This window comes from Motacilla alba, chromosome 8 (genome assembly GCF_015832195.1).
Source record: "Motacilla alba alba isolate MOTALB_02 chromosome 8, Motacilla_alba_V1.0_pri, whole genome shotgun sequence".
Classification (NCBI taxonomy): Eukaryota; Metazoa; Chordata; class Aves; order Passeriformes; family Motacillidae; genus Motacilla; species Motacilla alba.
This window is the reverse complement of record NC_052023.1, coordinates 19,464,531-19,485,131: the sequence shown is the minus strand read 5'-3', so window position 1 is coordinate 19,485,131 and position 20,601 is coordinate 19,464,531. Positions and strand designations below refer to the sequence as shown.

The 20,601-nt window shown below is 35.8% G+C and overlaps 1 protein-coding gene across 6 annotated transcripts in view; it reads left to right on the top strand.

Annotated features, from left to right (window-relative positions):
- COL11A1 (collagen type XI alpha 1 chain) overlaps positions 1-20,601 on the top strand; it is a 129,273-nt gene that overhangs the window by 19,746 nt on the left and 88,926 nt on the right. For all 6 annotated transcript variants that reach the window (XM_038144469.1, XM_038144474.1, XM_038144473.1 and 3 more), the window contains exons 4-5: positions 2,108-2,270; positions 14,580-14,708. In XM_038144469.1, the coding sequence (XP_038000397.1) occupies positions 2,108-2,270; positions 14,580-14,708 (292 nt within the window). The remainder of the gene's footprint in view (positions 1-2,107; positions 2,271-14,579; positions 14,709-20,601) is intronic.

The window sequence follows — 20,601 nt, the reverse complement described above, 5'->3', positions numbered from 1 at the left end:
TATAAAAAGAAGCTGTTTTCAAAAAGTCTCAAGGAATAAAGAAAATAAAAGAAATATGTGGTCCACTTAAAGGTGGTAGGCAGTATGAAGACAAGTTGACAAGACAGCACAGAATTTCTTCTATCCAGAGGCAAACCAGCAGATAAAAAAAATAGTTTGCGATTCCTATGTATAAAGAATTCAGGAAAGAATAAGGATTTATACTGCACCCTCAGTAAAGGAATTAATCTCAAATACCTGTTGCATTAGTAATGCAGTTTTTAGTTTTTTGTAGCTTTGTAGACAAGCAATCATTCTCTGCAAATGTCATTCCAGTGCTTGTAAAAGGACATTCATTCTTTCAAAGGCTTTTTATTTGCTGTGCTGCAGTCCAAGAGGAGCAACCACAGCCTTCAGAGATACACAGAAATAAATTTACTAAAGCAAAAGAAAACAACTCCGTGAGGAAGGGCAAAAATTGAACTATAATGAAATATGTTTATAAAGCAATAAAGAAGAAGAAAAAAAAAAGAAAAAATTAATTGTCTGCTTGGCCTGGTATTACCAGACAATGAAATTATATGATGAAAGCTAGACTTGATTCATTTCCCTAGCAGAAGGAGTGATTTAAAAAAAAAACCATTTTTAATGGACTTTTGCTAAATAACAAAGCTTTGACATAGAATTTAATCCAAAATATTGACAAACTAGCTAAAATGAAGAAATAAAAATGAACTTGGTTTGGTACAATTTCCTACACTGAGACTGTATAACTTCTAAATCAACTGGAGTCAATCCTAGGCACAGTGAGCTATGATTTTATGCTTTCAGCTTCTACACACTTTCAAAAGATAAGCCAACAATTTTCTTCTGACTCAGCTATTTTATGAAGGATCTAGGACAACAATCTTCATCTCAAACTGAGATATATTTAAAAAGTGTGAACAGTGTAATGTGCCTGAGGATGCATGGCCAGTTTGCTTTTATAATGATAGTGTTTAACAGCATTCCAGAGAAAACATGGAATTATAGTTCTGGCTCAGTGATACTGTTTAGCAGTCAGATTCCATTAGCTTCAAGGTGTTCCTTTTGATACACAGACACTCTTTGTAACAATGATCTAAGCTTTCTCTCTGATTTAGGCAACCCTAATACCACAAATGCCAACTAAAATAATTTCATTCCAGCCTTCCTCTTACCCATCATTAGTATGACATATTTTACATTTTTTGCCCTGTATATCAAAGATTCTTTAACCTTTTGCTTCATGGTGGATTACCAGAGTGGTCTGCTTTTGTTCTAAAACATTTGTCATAGCAGAGAGGCTCACAAAATTAATGTAGTCTGTCATGATTATTCATAAAGTCTCATAAAGAACATAGTAGAGTTGGGTAAAACATACAAAACATACAAAACATACAAAACTTTACTCTCAAATGTCTCTAAAGTCACTTATCAGTACTCTGAATCACTTCATTCACTTTTTGGTGAATATTATGTAGGCAAGGCTATTGTTGCAGGAATTGTGCCAAGTATTTGTAAATATATTTATCTGGAAAAGTATCTATGTTGGAACTGTTTGTATGTATTTCTCTATAGCTATGGAATACCTTCAAATATGTAAAAGGACATGGTAAAATTTTGATGATTGATCACACAGAAAAAATAGTGAATTGTAAATAATAAATAATAACATGCTGGGTTAATTATATTTGCACAAGTAATTTGCAAAATCAAACACATTCATAAAAAAGAATCTGCTGTCAGATTGTCAGACTGTCCAATCTATTAAAATGTAAACTGTGCACTGACATCTAATTTGAGTTTGGTAATGTTCTCTGGTTAAAGCTGCAGATAATGTCAGCTCGAACTTCACCTTACAGAGGGTGTTCACAATGAGCTGTGGCTTTTGTGGCCTTTGTGCCGAGGGCCAGAATGTGTACAGCAACTAGTCAAAACACTTTGTACACTTGTGTATGTATAGAAGAAAGAAATAAAAGGAGAGATTTTAAAATTTATCTGTGAATTTATTGGTGCATCATCTCCTATAAACTGATTTGATAAGAACACCATGACCTAATTTTAAAAACATAAATTACAGTCAACTTATATTGGGTTTTTTTAATAGGTGGCATCGAGTAGCTATCAGTGTGGAGAAAAAGAGTGTCACGATGATTGTTGACTGTAACAAAAAAACTACAAAACCACTTGACAGAAGTGACAAAACAGTTGTGGACACCAATGGCATCACTGTCTTTGGAACCAGGATTCTGGATGAAGAAGTTTTTGAGGTACGAATCAATAATGAACAAATGGAATTGAGTTTTTTGTATTGAGCAAGGTGCTTAATGCAAACCAGAAGAATTTTTTTAGGTCAAGTGCTGGTACAATGTGGAAACTTTGATTTATAGAACCTGTTAGGAGAGGCTGAAATAAAAGAGAAGTCAAACAGGGAGAAGTATTGTTGGAAGATTTGGTGCATTTTTCGGTCCTTCTTGTTGTATCTGGAAAGGAGTTGCTTTTTTTGTCTTTCTGCCTAATATTGAGATACCTGAGATATTTGGGAGAATTAATCAGGGAAAGCTGTGTAGTATGATACTGAATCATTTTCTTTCTGTGTCTCTTAAACATTTGCAGATATATGTGTGTGCTAACAGTATTTGAGAGCAGGGGGGAAGGGCCTGGAAAGTTTTCTGTGTAATATGAATCTGTTATAGTGTTTATCCCACCTATTACTCTTTCCAGTAAATGGAACATACTTTGGCAATAAGGACATATATGTTTCCATCATTTACTGGCCAAGAAGTACATATAGGAAGGGTAAAATGCCTTTAAGGAAGTAAGTAAATGCCAATCATGAGGCCTTTCTGGGTAGAATCCTTATGTCAATAATTATTTCTACAGACTAATTATGAAACTTCTTAAATCTGCACTATTGTGTTTCTTTTATAACATTGTTACACAATGGTTAAAATTGAAAAATTTTAATTAAAAATGAAAAACAAGAAATTATAGGTTGGTAGTTATTTCATCTACAGAACGTCTGTGCTCTATAAATGTCCACAGTTTTAATCCTAGCTTTAAGTAGAACATATGCTTGAGAAGCTGCATATGTATCAAGAAGGGAAAGGGGAATTTGGGTGCAACATTGTTGCATTGCTATCTTTGTTTTCCATGGACATGATGAATTGTGGGCCTTTTAAATACAGAAATTTCTGGTGTGATTTGGTGGATCAAGCAGTATGATATGTCTGGTATTTGCAGCCTAATTCACCTGTAGTCCCCAATACAGTTTGCACATCTCACGAACATTATTTTCTGTTTGAAGATGAATTCCACAGTTGCCTCTGTCTGGGATCTGACAAGGATTTTTTGGCCTCCTCGTGGGATAATTTCTTTAAATTTTCGTTTGCATTTCTTTCTTACGTGAGAAACCAGTTCCCAATATTTGTGTTTGACAATAAACTGTCAAAAACATGTGCAATGTGAATATGCATAAGTAAAAAAGAATTCAGAGAAAAATTAAATTAGATAAACAATTTTTTTATTGTTTTCCGTGTGATTTTAGATTATAATAGAAGCTAAAGCAGCAAATGCGCTGATATACACTGATGATTGGTTTATTTAACTCAGTGTAATCACTAAATAAAAATATCAGTCTGAAGTTTCAGAGCTGCTGAAATAATCATACATATCTGTTTGGAAATAATTTTTTATGATATGTGTGTAAAGGGAGATATTTATTTTATCATTTACCCTAAAAGATGAGAAGGAATGTGGTAGAATGCATTTTTTTTTTTTGGTGCAACTGTTGAAAGAGTCAGTAAAGTCAGATGAAGATATAACTTAGCAAATTGAAATTAGCACTTATATCAGAATTATCAGATTAATTGATGAAAATCAAAAGAACCCTGCATTTTTCTTGAAGTCAAATCTGTGTGAAGTCAAAATGGACACAAGGATATAACTTTACAGAATTTGCTGGAATGAGTAAAAATTACTTTTCTCCAAGGGTGTTGTCACTTGTGGAAGGAGGGAAAAGGAAAGTAGTGTTAGCTGGTTCTCTGCCAGATTTTTTTCTGACATCTGGTAGACTGACATGGCAAGTCAGTGTTTCAATTCCAGCTGAGACCCACTAAGAAGGAGGCTTTGGACTCACAAAAGAAATTGTGCAGCCGTCTGTAAGGTCAGTTCAGAGGCTGAATCTTAAGATTCAGTACTGAGAACAGCAACATTTCTACCTTTTTTAGCCTCACTGTACATTTCTGAATTTCTTCAGTGGTTAGGTTTTCTTATTCAACTGAGTCCACCTCTCTTTCCTTTTTTTATTCAGAGAAATCACTTACAGTCTTACAAAGCTGTTCTTGAAATTGGTGGGGGTTTAGATTAAGTCTCAACTCATACTTAAATTAGAAGCTTGCAATCCTTGCTTTTGGGGTAGGTTTCTGCTTTCTTTGTTACTGTACAGCCATCATGGAATAATTTATACCTATGGTCAATAACCTGAATCTGTAGGTAAAAATGTGCATGTTGAAATTAGAATGTACCCCAGCGTTTAAAAAAATACTGGGTCATATACATTTTTAATGTATAATAGAATAATAGAATACCCTGAGTTGGAAGGCACCCACAAGGATCATCGAGTCCAACTCCTGGCCCTGCACAGGACACCCCAGGAATCACACCCTGTGCCTGAGGTCATTGTCCAAATGCTTCTTGAGCTCTGTCAGGCTGTGACCACTTCCCTGAGGAGCCTGTTACAGTGCCCAACCACCCTCTAGGTGAAGAACCTTTTCCTGGTATCCAACCTAAACCTCCCCTGGCACAGCTCCAGGCCTTTCCCTCGACTCCTGTCACTGTCACCATAGAGCAGAGATCAGTGCCTGGCCTTCCTCTTCCTCTCTCAAGGAAGTTGCAGACTGCAATGAGGTCTCACCTCTGTCTTGTCTTCTCTAGGGTGAACAAGCCAAGTGACCTCTGTCCTAAGTCTGGCCAAACAAAACATAATCTAGTTCATGTTGAGCTTGTCTACTGTTTTTCTGCTCTCTAAACAGCATTCTTTTTGTTTTATTAACAAGAATTTATCCATCCCTCAGCTACTGGTGCTACAATTTCTAAAGTTTAGTGCTGTTTCCTCAAATTTATCCCTGCTTGAAAGTGTCATGATTATGTGTTAAATGTTCTGTTTTTCTCATTCATGGCAGCTCAGAGTGACTTTTGGGGATTTCACGGGTCTCCTTGTTAGTATTTCTGTATTATGAACAATGCTGTATCTTGAGACCACAATAGTCACTGAAGATACATATAACACAATGTGTCTTATTTTGTGGGCAGGAAATTCCAGAAGTTATCTAGTCATGACATTAGATTTAACTGTTTAAGACATAAAACTGTTTACTACAGATTTCTCATATGACACTTGCAGCCATTGCTGGCTTAAATGTAGGAAGCCCCTAAAAACAACTACCTTTTGCTTGAAGGATTAATATTGTATCCATGCATAACAGAGGTCATCTTATCTGGGGTAATAGTGATATTTTTCTCATAATACGCCAATGCTTTGGTCATAGGAACAGTGGAGCACTCTTCAGTCTCCTCAAACTTAATGGAAATTTAAAATGTGGAAATAATAACCTGTATATACATATAATGAGCTCTTATTCTTTAGTGACCTACTAATTGAGGATGATATTGTTTCTTTTTGGTCTTGTACCAATGTGTGCAGCAGAACACAATTGCACCAAGCCCCATTGCATCTCTAACTCACTCCCATTGAAAGCAGCTGTATACACATGAGTCCAAAGCGGGTATTAGTTACATTATTCTGACCTCCTCATGACTTGATTGTATCTTTTGAAAAAGGAATACTCTTTCAGTCATATTGCTCTAACATATTTGCATAGATCATTCATTTAGAAGCTTCAGAAAAAATATTGTTCCTGTGACTAATGTTTCACACTTCCTTTAAAACAATGTTACATCCCAGTCGCTCAAATATTCTTCTTCTTTTCTAATTGTGTTGTTTTAAGTTTGTAGTACATGATTTAACTAAATTAAATTCTTGACCATTTCCATTTCATTTTCTTTTATTTTTGTTCTTAATATTAACCTCTGTTTTCTAGGCAGTTGTCCTCTGTTCTGATTCTGGCAGTTGTCCTCTCTTCTGATTCTGGTAACATAAGAATATGTTATAGCACACTGGCAAATTTTAAGTGCATACATTTTAATGGGCGTGACATGACCTCATGACAAAACTTTTCTTTGATGATCAATAATTTCTGAATAAGTAAGCACACTGGGTGTCCAGAGATAGGAAGATCACTGAAAGAAGGAAAGGGCCAATTAGTGTCCTGAGAACATGATGAATCGCTGCCAAATTCACTGGTTTTGTATAGCCAAAACACAAAATATTCTTTGGTAAGTTTACCTACTGGTGCTAAAGCTAAGAGGCATTTTTTCTTAGTGGTGCTGTCAGAAACATTCTGGTTTAGCTGTAAAAGCAAGAAAAAAATTATCTAAAGTGTTTTCTAAATCTAGCGGGCAGTTGTGTGTTTTATGTGAGAGAATTCCAATTAGGAGTTGCCTGCTGCTCATTCCTGAATATAAGTGCTAATCTGAGATTTTATGACTTTGTGCTTTGTTAATATGGAAATCAATATGATGTTAAAAACGAGATAGTGAATTCAGCAAGCACTAAGCATCAGGTGCATACAAATGATGAGAAGCAAATTATAAACTGCGAATGCATCTTAAAATAATAAAATTATGCTGTCTAGAAACTGTATTATTATTAACTGCCAAATTATGAGACCTTCATTTACACTGCTAAGCCCTTGCTCACTGAAGTGAATCTTTTGATATCAGTGGAACTAATTTGTAAATGCTTGTTTTTGAAAGACTGTCACAACATTCCTCAAACTTTTATATGTGTCTTTTGAAATTAATGTCTTCTGTGTTTTCAAATACATACTGCAAGAACAGCTGGTTTGTAAGTGCTTACTGCAAAGAAGAGAATTCCCAAAATGCAAATGAAAAAGAAGAAAAATAAAGAAAAATAAAAAAGGAAGAAAAAATGAGTGAAATGCTGGTACATGGCACCGTGTAAAGGAATTTTGAATTGTATCCATTGAAATATGTTTGTAGCTTACATGTTTTATAAATAATAGGGATCTTTTTATTCTTTGCCAGCTTTAAGGATTTGTCACTCCTCATTTAGTACCGTTGGTGTGAACAATCCAAGTTTTTATAAGTATTTTATAATAACTTAATAAGTAACAGAGTCTTTATGCAGATATTTCTCTATGGACACCTTTTTTCCTTCAAAACTCCACACTTCAGACCAATACCATAATTTTTTAGGCAATTTCCTGTAAATGAGTCTAACAAGACAAAACCTGATGTATAAGACTCTCATTTAAAGCCCATGAAAGCTTTAACAGCACAGAGTTTATGGATTAAATCCTTGCAGTAATACTTGTTAATAAAGGGTTTAGATTTTGATACTAGGCATTAATCTGTTCTCATGAAAAAAAGCAATGAAACACTTGTGTACAGGATGGGATTCCTATTGAAAGGAGTAGGAATAGCTGAGTGAGCAGCTGGAGCAGCTGGAGGTAGGCTGAGTGCCCCGGCAGCAATGTGGGTTAGCCTGCAGTTGAGGACCTGTCCCTCACACATCTGTGAGCATGGGAAGCCCCAGAGTGCAAGTGCAGACAGGAGCAGAATGAGCAGAACTTTACCGACTGCTCAGATTCGCTGTGCAGCTAAAGTAGAACAAAGCAGCCAGGCCAAGGTGCCCCCCAGCACGGAGTGTGGAAGAGGGGTCCTCAGTATCCTCTGCCTCGCACTGCGCTGTGGAGCTGCACCACCAGCTCGTGGACCCACTATAGTAATGCAGTAATTGCTGCTGACCCACTGCCTGTCTGTCAGACTAAAAAGAAATGTTTAATGTTCGGGGAAAAATACTTAGAATCAGTGTTTTACATATCAACACCAACGTAAGTGGACAGCTTGAGCACTGAGAAGTAAAAAGAAAATCAACACCAAAAAAAAGTAAAGCAAAGCAGACAATTTTTTCATTTCAGAGGCACCTAATAAAAAATCAGGGTTTCTTACAAAAGCTTTCTATTTGGCTTGTTTGGGTTTAATTTATTCTTTTTTCTCTCAAAGAATGGTGATCTGGTGTTTATTAATTTTTTATTAATTTATATTAATTTTTTTTAAACTTATGTTCAATGAACAAAGATATATCCAATTTCCCTTTCTTATATTTGGAAGAGGGAGGGTGAGAGAAGAAGAAGGCAAAGTTCTGGTAATTCATTGGAATTCAAGTTCATTTTCAAGGAGTCTTCCCAAAAAACAAAGGAATGGTCATTTAACAAAACTCTGTAATTACATTTAAAATTAACAACTTGGGATCAAAGAATGCTGCATGCTGCAAAAGCTTCAAAAGATTTAACAGATAGGATTTATTATCACCTCATTTATTATTGTGTCTAATACATTTCAGTTTTAAACAACAGATGTAAATAAGATTTCAAATATACATGAAAATGTAAGAGATGTGTAGGTCTTTTATCTAGAAAATAGGATGTCCTTGGGCACACGTGCATGCCTGTGTCTATGTACACTTGCTGTTGCATAGGCATTGTAGTAAAATCTAATCTCTCAGCCAAGAATTGCAGTTGACTTTGTGAGCAGCTATGTTTGGAAGGTCAAAAATTATAACTGGCATATCAACCTATTTCTTAACCAAGCTGAATTTATCCTTCTATAAGCATGGTGTTCAAAGAATCAAGAATACATTGATTTCTGTGGAAACTTTGACCTGTGCAGTATTCTGCTTTTACAATTTATTGCTTTTACAGCACTTCAGTCTGGCAGGTTCTAAATATCTTTCTCCAGCTATATTGTACAATGGGCCTGGGTTATGGAATATTATATTAAAAGCTCCTGGAATTCCTCAATCCCTCAAATCTTTGCAGGAAGATTAAATGAATTCTGCAGCAGGTTTTTTGAAATTCTATAGTAATAACATCCATGCTGTCTAGACTTTTGTTCTTTGGAGTCTATAGCTGTACTGTCACATAACTAATTAGAGAAAGTTGGCACAAATAGCCAGGTTGGGGTATTTGTGCTGATTGCTGCTGCTCTACTGAAAAACTCACTTTGTAATTTCAGGCTTTAGTCATAGCATTAAAATGAAAGATACTGATTTTGTTCTTCTGAGTTGATTTAGTGCCTAGCACTGCTTTTGTTTTGCAGTCTTTTTATCACAATTTATGTAAACATCTTTAAAATCTAATTATCCTTATAACTACATAAGACGTAGTAATGTTATCCAGTGTGAGTCAGGAAGGCGTATTTTGCTAATTTTAATTGTCACACTCTAGTTGTAGAAAGTATTTTTGAACCTCTAATATATAAATTAGTCATTTAAGTGATTGCTGGGGATTTTTTGTTTGTTTGTTTTTGGGTTTTTTACCTGCAGAGCTTCTGAAGTAATGCTTACCTGCTATTCCCTGGACAAAATAACTTTCACGTGGCAGGGTTATTATTTTATTAAAATTCTTGTAAAAGAGGTATTCCTAAATCTGCCCCTGAACTGTTTGAGTTTCTTGTGGAACTAGAAAGCAACTAGACCATTACAATTTTGCAGACTGGAAGACAATAGTAATTTCTGCACTGATTTCTTTGTACAATTCCCCTACAGCCTTCTATGAATTCATACTTTTGCCATTGTAATGATGTGGCTGTTCATAGCAGAGGTGTCTTTTTTCAATGATAGGAACTTTTAGGTAATAAATAGACTATAAATGGACTACTTTAAGGCTGTAATTTTCTAATGCACCATATATAGAACATTAGTAAGATTACCTAGTTAGAAGGAAAGAATATTTCAAGACAGATATCTAAAATATTTTATGAAGTCAATTAAGGTAATAAGCAGCTATTAGTATTTATTGATATAACAATAATGAGTCAGGCCCTTGATGATTTATATAATTGAGAAAATCTGACACCATACCTAACTGGAAATTTTCTTTTTTCCTATTTCTGCTGTGGAATCTAAGGAAGACTCCAAAAATTTGGAATCACAGGTAGCAATTATTACCATGAGGCTAACTAAAGTGATAACTACATGAAGATGTAGCCAAAATTGGAAAGAGAACTTATTTGTTTACTGCTTTTCTGCAAACTTGGTCTCCATTTCTTTTTTTGGTATTCAACACTGCATTTTTCTAGTGTTGCACTGTTTTCATATCAAAGCTATTTTCCCAGTGCAGATACCTCACCTGGTGCATTACTGCTTTGAGTTTTTCAGCAAGTCCTGGAAGTGTACATACACATCAATTTTCTTATTCCAGGATGTCACTGTGGAATGTCTGTGAGATTCACAGAGGAATTTTTAATGAATGAATTCAGCACACACTTTCCATTCTTAGCTGGGCTGTTCCTTATAGTAGAGCAGTTGATGTGAGTGAATGTGTGTGCACTTGTTCCAGCAGGAGTGAGTTCTACTGATTTGAGCATATTCTCCTTCTAGCTCTCTAGCCTGGTTCTCCACATTTGCTCTGGCATGCAACAAAGTGAATAGAACTCCTTTTAGTACTGTTGGAGGATTCTGCAAAGAATAACATATCTGGTGGAGTACCTCGTAGAAGGAATCCTTCCGTACCATGTTTTCAATCTAGGCATAATTGTTGGACGAGATATTTTATCTTGGCTCAGGCAGCTTTTACTATATAACCGTGAGGCTGATTCAGAAGTCTCTGATTTAGTTATGAGCATATCCCTGAAATAGAGAGAAATGAAGATATTCAGAGACTTTAACTATTTTTATTCCATATTACAATGAATTATTGAACTGTGCATTGCCTTTGTGAGTTATATGTTGGCTTTGACAACAACTTATTTCCTTTTTCTATAATGAATTTAGCATCCAAACTAAATATTAAGATTGTAAATTTACTTCCAAGTAAAAGTGATCGTATGGTTAATGTTTTATAGAATACCTTTCTGGATGTTCTATACTACTTCTGGGCAACTGAGATGTAGCTGTCATCTTTCTTATCCCTAATTAGCAAGTTACATTAAATATCTGACAAACCACTGTTTAAAATACATTGTTTTAAGTGCTATCCAGGAAAAAAAAAATTGTTACAAGGCAGAAGGTTATGATTCTAAAAAGGTGAACTGGCTTTTAGAACCTTTGGGGCAAGTTAAGCCTGCAGTTTGTTACAAGGGGAAAAGCGGCTGTGTATGTCTCTGCCTGATACCTCACCACACGTTCTCTGTGTCTGCCTTCTGCTGCCATCCCACTTACCTCCGACACCAAAGCATGGTGGACAACTGGCTCAGCAGAGACCTGGAAGGCTTTACTTCTATAACATGCTACATAGCAGCTTCCAACTTTGAAATTGCCTGAGCAGTCTTTGCCAACAGATGTGGTCATGAAATTTTCATAGAGAACGAAGAACTTGTCTATAGACCATAAGCCTTTGTACTTCCTTTTTTTCCTCTGGGCACTTTTCAGAGTACTTAAGGATGCTCAAGTGTATTTGTACATTTTAATCTATTTTTCTTTCTCCATTTTTGCTCTCTCTCTTGCTTTCATCACTCTACCCCATGAGACTTCCTTTGTTCCTGAAATTTTCATAGAAGAAAAATGATATGACATATGCATATGTGTTTAGATACCTTAGTATTTTTTTACAGGTCAGTTATTGGAATTCTTAATAACCCATAATGCAAAGTTCTCAGGACTTGTGCAGGTAGATCTTTACGTGCCTTATTTATTACTCCAGTCATGAAATATGACCAGATTATTTGTAGTTTAATTGCAAGGAACTTTATAAAATTCTAGTTTGGTCTCACGAAGTCAAGCAGTTAAAATCAAAGAATGTGTTTGGAAAGTCTGAAGCAATTCTGTGGAAAAATTTCAAAAAGAAAGAGTATAGATTTGTCCAACAAATACCTTAGAATGGTAACTAAATCACAATAATGAAATCTGCAGTGATGCCTGTGGAAATTCATGAGCTGGTATGATTGACCTGATCTGAAAGGAAAACTCTTGAACTATTCTTACAGTACAGCCAGTGCCTCACGGAACAAAATATTCAGAGAAACAATTTAATTAGCAAAGACAGAAAATAAAAAATAGACAAGGAAAATGAATAATTTATAGGAATCATTTTTATAGCACATCTTGAAAGAAAAAGAGGATAATTAACGTTTGGGATTCCAAAAGTAAAATCAATTGGTTCTTCAGTAAATTTCCCACACATTTATAGTCAGTAGCAATGTATGTATTCTGTACAAATGTATGTATAATCCTTCTGTGTAGGATTTCTGAGGGCCTTCATCTATGTGGAGCCATGACAGGCAGACAGGCGGGGCTGGGAAATACAATCAATGGATCAGGAACAGCTTTAACCAATTTAGGCATATTTAAGCCAAGTGGTAACAGCATACCAAGTGCTTCTTGCAAACACACAATCCAACAGAACTCAGTGCCAAAATTCCATGGCATTCAAGACCAGCAAAAGCTCCAGAGTACTGGCTGTATTTCTGGACCTGTGCTCTCTTAGGCTCTCTGACTAAACAGTAGTTTCAGGAGCTGTTTGGGCACGGCTCCCGCTGGCTGGCACTCTGCGGACACGGAGATCTGTCCAGGCACCTCAGACAGCCAGGAATGCTCAGGGCCAAAGAGCAAGACCATGACTTGAACTCAGCAGGGTGAGGACAGAGGTTCTGCACATCCACCTCTAGGCTGCTCAAAAGAGTCACTTACCTCTTTTGTCTTACAGTTGCTTATTCTCTCTCATTTTTTCCTCTGCCTCACTTGGTTTTAATGTGGTTGGTGAAAGAGAAAGGGCAGAGCACTTTGGAAACACTTTGCTGGAGATGGGGGATGCATAGCTCAGGCTGACAGTGACTGTACAAAACCTCTCAAAGCACTCCAGCTCTTGAGGGAGTCATGGAAGAAATCAAAGGGGGGAATTTTTCCGTATGTGTAGTAGGTTTTGTAAGATGTCCAAATCATGAAGCCTTAGTGAATTAAGGAAAATAAAGGACACAATCCAGAACTGCTGACAGAGAAACAAACTGCTGCATTTGTAGTATTTCTGGAAGCTTAGAAAAAAATATTCTAAATCTAAATTAATCTGAGACACACATGAGTCTATAAAAGTGAAGTGGGCTTAGAGTACTGCAAAAAGCAGGCTTGTAACATATAGCCATTATGTGCTATGAAACTATTTCCTACTTTATGACTGAAAAATTAGTAAAAAAAATTGTAGAACTAGTAAAATTGCAGATTATTGCTGGATTTTTTTTTTTTCAGTTTGAGGAAATTTTGCTTATGTCTCTGTTTTTTTCATTTTGAAAGGAAGGAATGTTGCAATTATTAGTTACTATTTAAAAATGTTCTCCAGTTTTCTTAATTTGTTAAAGGTTACTGTTATGATAGATGTAAAGTGATTCTGGAAATACTGAGAGAATTATTAATTTTCCCACCTGTAGATTTCCATCAGTTATGATATCTTGTCTTTAAAGACAAAACAGGCACAGGTATACTAATAAATAATAAAGATATTAATTTGCCACTCTTTTGGGTAAAACAAAAACAAAAAGAAATCCTGCTAGAAGTATATAAATCTTAAAAATCACCCCCTTGTGGGAAATAGTGAGAGATGAATTTAATGAGTTTTGACCAAGAACATGTGCCAATTTCCATCAAACTTATTTTTATGTGAGCATAAGAAGCTCCTGGATGAGAAAATTTATAGTGGAAATGTTGGCAGAAATTAACCTAATGCTGCTTAAATAGTACCACTGTGTTAAGAAATACACTGGATGCCAGACAGCTTTCTGTGGAAAATGATAAACACACAAGATCTCTGTAGGAGATCTTAGCAGAGCTATTTTTATTATCCAGAATAGTGGGTCTCTTTCTGTGATGTTGTTTTTTATGCATGATATATGGAAGTAGAGGCAAAACCAACATTTTTTAGCAGTTACATTTTTTCCAACATAATCTATAGTGTGTATTTACACAGTGCTCACTTAATTTTATTTTATTCAAATAACTGTCTCTGGTATAGACTATTTTATTTCATTTTATTTTATTTTGTCTCCTTTGAGACTGCATATGTGATGCAAACTCATGATTATATTGTTGATCACTTGCATGCTGAGCTGCATGCTGGTAATAGGAAGTGCCCTGAATTAAATCTTAGGAATTTAGACTGATTCCCAGTGTAGAAGTAAACAAACAGCATGAAAATCACAGATCAGAACTTACACCTTCTCCTTTTAAAAGGAGACATGATTTACTCTCTCCTTTTAAAACCAGACATGATTTTAAGCCAGAATTTTGCACCTAGTCCATTTGGTATTAATTTGCATTGTTTTGCCATGTGAACAATTGTTGTTTTCCATAATAGCAGCAGAAATTAAGTGTATATATTATTTATAACCACAGATGGAAATATCTAAGTATTATGTGCCTGGCTTTGTTTCTGAGCAAACTCTGTACTTCTGATGAACTGTGGACTACCTTTGGTTTTATTATTTAATCTGCATATGCTTTCCTGCAGGGTGAGATCCAGCAGCTGTTGATTATAGCTGATCCCAGAGCTGCATTTGACTATTGTGAGCATTACAGCCCAGACTGTGACTCCCCAGTGCCCAATGCTGCTCAGGCTCAAGATCCTCGAGTTGATGAGGTGAGTAATCAGTCATGTATTACTGGATTTATGGCACATTAGTGGTTATGCTGGAGAAAAGTTACCCAAGGAACACTTCCAGCTAAATGGCATGCATTGTTCTAGAAGTGGAGAACTCAGGTTGCAGGAGTGCATTCACTTTTGCTGTCTACTCATTTATGTCAAGCATTCGAAGGAACCTATCACCCTGGTGGTATTTGAACAACCAGCATTCTCAATGAAGTTAAACTGTAATTCTTTTTGAAAATTATAGCAGTATGAGTTTGTCTACTCATGCATATTTATTCTTCCTGTGTAGGTTTATAATTTTACTGATGCTGGATTTCAACAAATGCCACATTTGAAAGACATGGGAGCTTTGAGTATCCCACAGTTGTAAACGTCTCCTGTTAAAAGTGCCCTGTGTTTTAATGAGCTTCATGCACAAATGCATGTGCACACAAAAATATTTCAGCCAGTTCCACTCATAGGAGGTAAACCAACAAGGACAAAACAGAGTAGGAATTTTTCCCAGAAACATGAAAGACATTTAGAGAAACCATTAGTCACTGTAGACAGTTCTCACAGCCACAAACTGAGTAATTCACCCAGGTCAAGATAGGTCCTCATATTAGACCTCTGAGCACTTGTATGTATTGCTGTACACATTCTAAATACTTGCATTGAACAGTGTAAAGAGAAAAACTTTTCCAAAATGTAACAAGTCATAACTGAGCTTGGCTCTGGACAGCTTGTATGCATGCCATGTGTACTGGAGTGGTTATTGCTACTGATTGCTCAAGAGATCAGCATTAAAAACTTGCTGAATTGTTTTTAGATGTCTGCTTTGAGCCTGTTTTGGGACTGAACTTTTCCTAAACACATGGTTATTTTATTTGTTGTTACTATTTATTCTGACTTAAAATTATGTCAGCAGGGGACTCCCTCCCACATCCATTCCATCTGAGGTGTAGTTCAAGATGTGTCAAGTCACCTACACTCAGGCTGAGGAGTTGACACTGCATTACAGTGTGTGGGGTCTGGGCTTTCAGGAGGACCCCAGAGGACCTGCTGTCCATGTGCCTGCATACCTGGATCTCCATATTCCAAACCAGAACAGATTGAAAGCATATCGCTGGTAATTTATTCAAAGACAAAAAAAGATAGCAAGAGCTAAGTTTTTTTCGTAATTAAGTTTCAAAGAAAATTTAAATTTTGCTTGGGAATTTTCCTGGGCTTTGCTTCTATTTGGTTGCTCTCTGCTTTAGTAGTTTTTGAGGTGTTTTTCAAAGGCCTATTTTTCCCTCTTGGTAACACAGAGTTTGTAGGAGTACCTACAGAGAAAAGTGTAAAGTCAAGGATCCTGATTTGTAGTGTAATATTTTAAAATTATTTTGATAACAAGTTGAAGAGCACTTAATGATTAATAAAATGGAGAACTGCTGTTTCTATTTATTTCAATTTTTGCTGAGTGGTGATTGGATTATTTTGCTTAGTTTTCTGACCTAAGACACGATTTCTTTGTTGAGCTCCATGAGTTTGTGTCACTTTGCGTAAATATTCCCAGTGAAGTCAATAGATCTCTTCAGTGTGTAATAGTAATCTAAAATAATCACATCAGCAATGCTACCAATGTGATAAATATGAAATAGAATAAATGGCAGACTGAATTTATAGAATGATAGAATAGTCTGCTAAATAGTAAAAAAACAGCTTGTTGAGGCAGCCTACTTTATTATCTTTTGAGAAGCAGCCTGTCAAATCACACAGATAATTTATTTTAAGGAAATAAATGAAACAAGCTTTATTTAGGTACTGAAAGAATTTATAGAAGATGGCAGTGCTTATTTTTGTAAACTGTAATTGCAAGATGAAATAAGATGTTAAAAGACTCATTTGCAGCTAGTCTATAACGAAAATAATTGTTTTAAAATGCTTGATTATATCTTTTGAGGAGATTATAATTTTGATTAGTGATATTGATAGAATTTATAGACTTAGACCTCTGCAAAGCTTCTGACTTTCAACATATGATATTTTCATTTTTTAAAGAAAGGTATTGTAGAGTACATGATAAAGAGATTTGAATCTGGGTGCCTTATTTCAGAAATTACTATAAACAACAAGCTGTTACTGAGTTAAATTTTTAGTAGAGTTTCCTAGTAATTGTGCTAGAAATACAGAAATGTGTTTAAAATGGATGGCATTAAAATTTGTCAGAGTCATGATACTGCAGAGCAGTAAACAGTAATGGCAACACAACTGAAGGCAATGTTACACACATACAAGCCAAAGAAATAACTGCAGGGCAAACATGATGAACTCAGTAGTACACTGCAATAGCAGTCTGCATGCATGTGGTAACAGAAGAACCTTTCATCTGCAGCAGATTGTCCCCATCTGGGATACTAATTATGCTGAAAGACAACATGGAAAGATTATTGTTCAGCTTGATTGGTTTCATGGTTTGATCTTCAATGTTTTCATACAAACTCTTGTGGTAGGAAGAAGGAAGAGAGAAAACTGGGCAATAGGCTAGGCAGGATTGTGTCTTCAGAGTCTGGATCAAACCAGCAGAAGCTGAAAATATTTGTTGGGCACTAGCTTCAAAATATGCTGATTGTTAAAGAAGGGTAAAAGTTTTTCCCAAAATAGTACAACGCATGTCTTAGTTTGTGAAAAAAGAAGAATTCAGAGGCAATATTACCTCTGCATGCTGTCACTTGAAACATAGACTGCATCATCACATATGTGGCTCACTTACCTTATGCAAAGATCCAGGACAAAAAGAAAACACAGACAAATGGGGTGGGGGGAGAAGAAAGATAGATAATTTCAGTTAGGAAAATATCTACTAAAATCCATAGGAAAGAAACAACAAATTACCAAAATGATGCATCTCTAGATATCTTCAAGCCAAGGATAGAGACCTTTCTGAAAGTTTGGGGAAATGTTATTCATACTTTAGTTGACTCAGTTACAGAGTGACTGTAGGAAGTTTTGAAGTCTGCAAGTATGCAAGAGTTAGCCAAGGTGGTCTAATAGTCCCTTTTGGCATTATATCTCTGAGCCTTTGAATTATTGCAGTCCAGAACAAGAAACTGATACTAGGCTTAAAGATAAATTATGTGATTTCAGAGCCTATTAATGTGTGTTTCCAGCACTGATTACAAAACCCAAAGGAAGTGGTTGACTTTTCATCAGTAAAATAGAAAATTATGTTTGTGAAGTTGCGTTTAGGAAGATGAATAGGATTTCTCTTGAAATTGCACACTTTTGTAGTCTCCTGGCAAGCTCACAGCCTAGGAAGGCATTTAGTCTAAAAAGCTGGATATTTTTAGACCACTAAAGAAGCATCCAGAGAGAAGGATTTAGGTAAAAAGATATTGGTTTAAGGGCGTAAGTACTTTGTTTAGCTGAATGTAATCCTTATTGCTCTAGGCAATGCTTCTTTCTCCAAAGGAGCAAATAATAAAATATCCAGCATTTTAGGTTTAGGGGCATTTCTTTCAATAGCAGTGCTGATTTAAATGAGTCGTTTTCCAAATTTGTTTCCACCATATGCCCTCTTCCCAGTTCAGCTGGTGGAATTGTCTGTGTGTTTGTTGTGGGAAGGGTCTAAAGCTTAATCTAGACTAAAAATATCTACCAACTATAAAATTGGAAAAATTATGGAATATATTGTGGTGAATTTCCATTAAATGAGCCTGAGAGTGCATGTCACATCACTGCAACATCAGAAATGAAATATTTGCTTTTTAAAATGTTTGAGTTTTTCTCAAGGCCTTCAAGGCCTTCTCAAGGCCTTCTCAAGGCCTATGACCTTCACTGTGCTCTCATATGTAAATTTACTGGACACTGATTTTTAATCAAATTGTCTTTATCATTATACCTTAAGTGCTGCATTGAGATTTCCTTTTTCTTGTTGCATTTTCTTTTTCTTTTGCATCATATTCAAACTGCAATTTGGGTGGTCTAACAGAGAGGATTTCAATGCCTACTTTTTACTTACAGGATCTCTTCATGCCTAAATCAAAGACCAAGTTTACCCTAAACAAAGTTCAAGAAGAATCAAACATCTCCCAGTTGGAGTCACAAAAATAGCAGGCTGTGAATAAAGATATAGAACTAGTCAGCCTAGAAAAGGAGGACGTATCTTAAATTCGACCCTTGTCTGCAGGCTTACCCAGCTGTGCTGTCCTGTTCCCCCACGACATTCTTCTCCCTCAGCAAGGTCAACTCCCTCATCTTCACTTTTCCCTTCCTATAACGAGTGACCTGAGCATTTCAAGATATAAGCTTTGGACCTGATTGGGTCTTTATATTTCCATTTTAATTCAGTCAGTCTCTTTCTGGACCCAAGTGACTGTGTTATGTGTCTAAACAAGATTTATTTAACTGGGCAACCTCTAACTACCTTTTGTGTTCAGGCTCTGCAGAATGTGTTGCACTTGGCTGTTGGCCAGAACTGTGGGCTCTGTGTGAGCAGTTCAGACTGAGCTGTTGCTTCTATTCCCCTGGGATTTGTTCATCAGACCTAAGTGTCATTCAGACTGAAAACAGGAGAGCAGTAGATTAATAGTAATATCCATACACTTTACTCTGTTATTTATTGTCATTTATTTCCATCTTCAACACATGTTTTAATTAAAGAGCCCATCAGTGCGCCTTGTTCTTGCTAGTGAGTAGCCAGGTATAAATCTCTGTATCTTGTCAAGGTCAGAGTGATGACCTCAGCAGTTGGCACTACACAAAAAGGTGTTGTCTAGAAGTTCAGGAATCTTTGGCTTTTTTCACATTGAATGTATGACTTGGTTTTAAGGATCCCCTATGGGTTTGAAATTATATTTAAAAACTATCAACACTGCTTTTCTTAAAGATACACACCTATGCATTTCTTATAAATACCTTGTGAACAATCTGGCCTCTATCCTGTTTTCAAACCCCTTTTCACTATAAATGGAAATGTATTAAATTCCTTTCCAGCCCAATCACATATGCTTTGCCAGCTCAGAGAAAAAATTAGACCAGTGACAGACCTAGTCAGTCTTCATCATCCTTGATGTTGGGCAGTATATTTTCTGGAGTATCTTCAGGTCTTTTCAAAGGAATCAGCTATCAGGTTTTCAAATCTTCTTTTGAAAGATTTTTCTGTAACCTAGTGAATTACATAGTCTGACTTCCACTGAAGAAATGCCTCCTCAAAGGATCTCAGCTTCATTTATTTTGGATCTATCCCAAACTAATGGATTATTTGAAGACATGAAATGTTTTCTTTTAATGAAATGAATTTGGTAAATTAAAAGTGCAAATGGATCCCAAATATCTTGACTTGGAGGCTTCAAGCATCCTTTCAGAACAAGTTAATTTAGTGTTCTTTGGGGTATTTGACTGGTCAGAAAGACTAGTTTTCTGAAAAAATGAAGAAAAGTGATTATTTTTATGCTTTATCTTATGTTTATTGTTATCTTTAGAACTGCAGTTAGCTAATTTAGCAGATATTAAAAACTCTGATCTTCCAAGCTATCTTTTCCTTTACATAGATGTATACACTTTTTATATAAGGGAGTAACATAATAAAGAACCTTAAGAGCATTATTCTCCTTTTGAAAGAGAATATCTTTGGAAACTGAAGATAAGGTTCTTATCTCCTTTTAACTCCTTGCTTGTATCACTTGTATGAACAATACAAAGACTCTTTGGGAGAAGAGGCCATCCTTTAAATCTTTTAACTTTCCTTCTGCCCTAAGATTGACATCTTCTACCATTTATTTATTTATATTATTGCAGCTGATTTTTAAAACTCTCATTTTGCTTGGCATCCTTTACTTTATGGCATTTTGTAAGGTATTAGTGAGCCTAGAATATTTCAAAGTCATCTTTGCCTCTTTAGCTTACACATGATTTACCATAA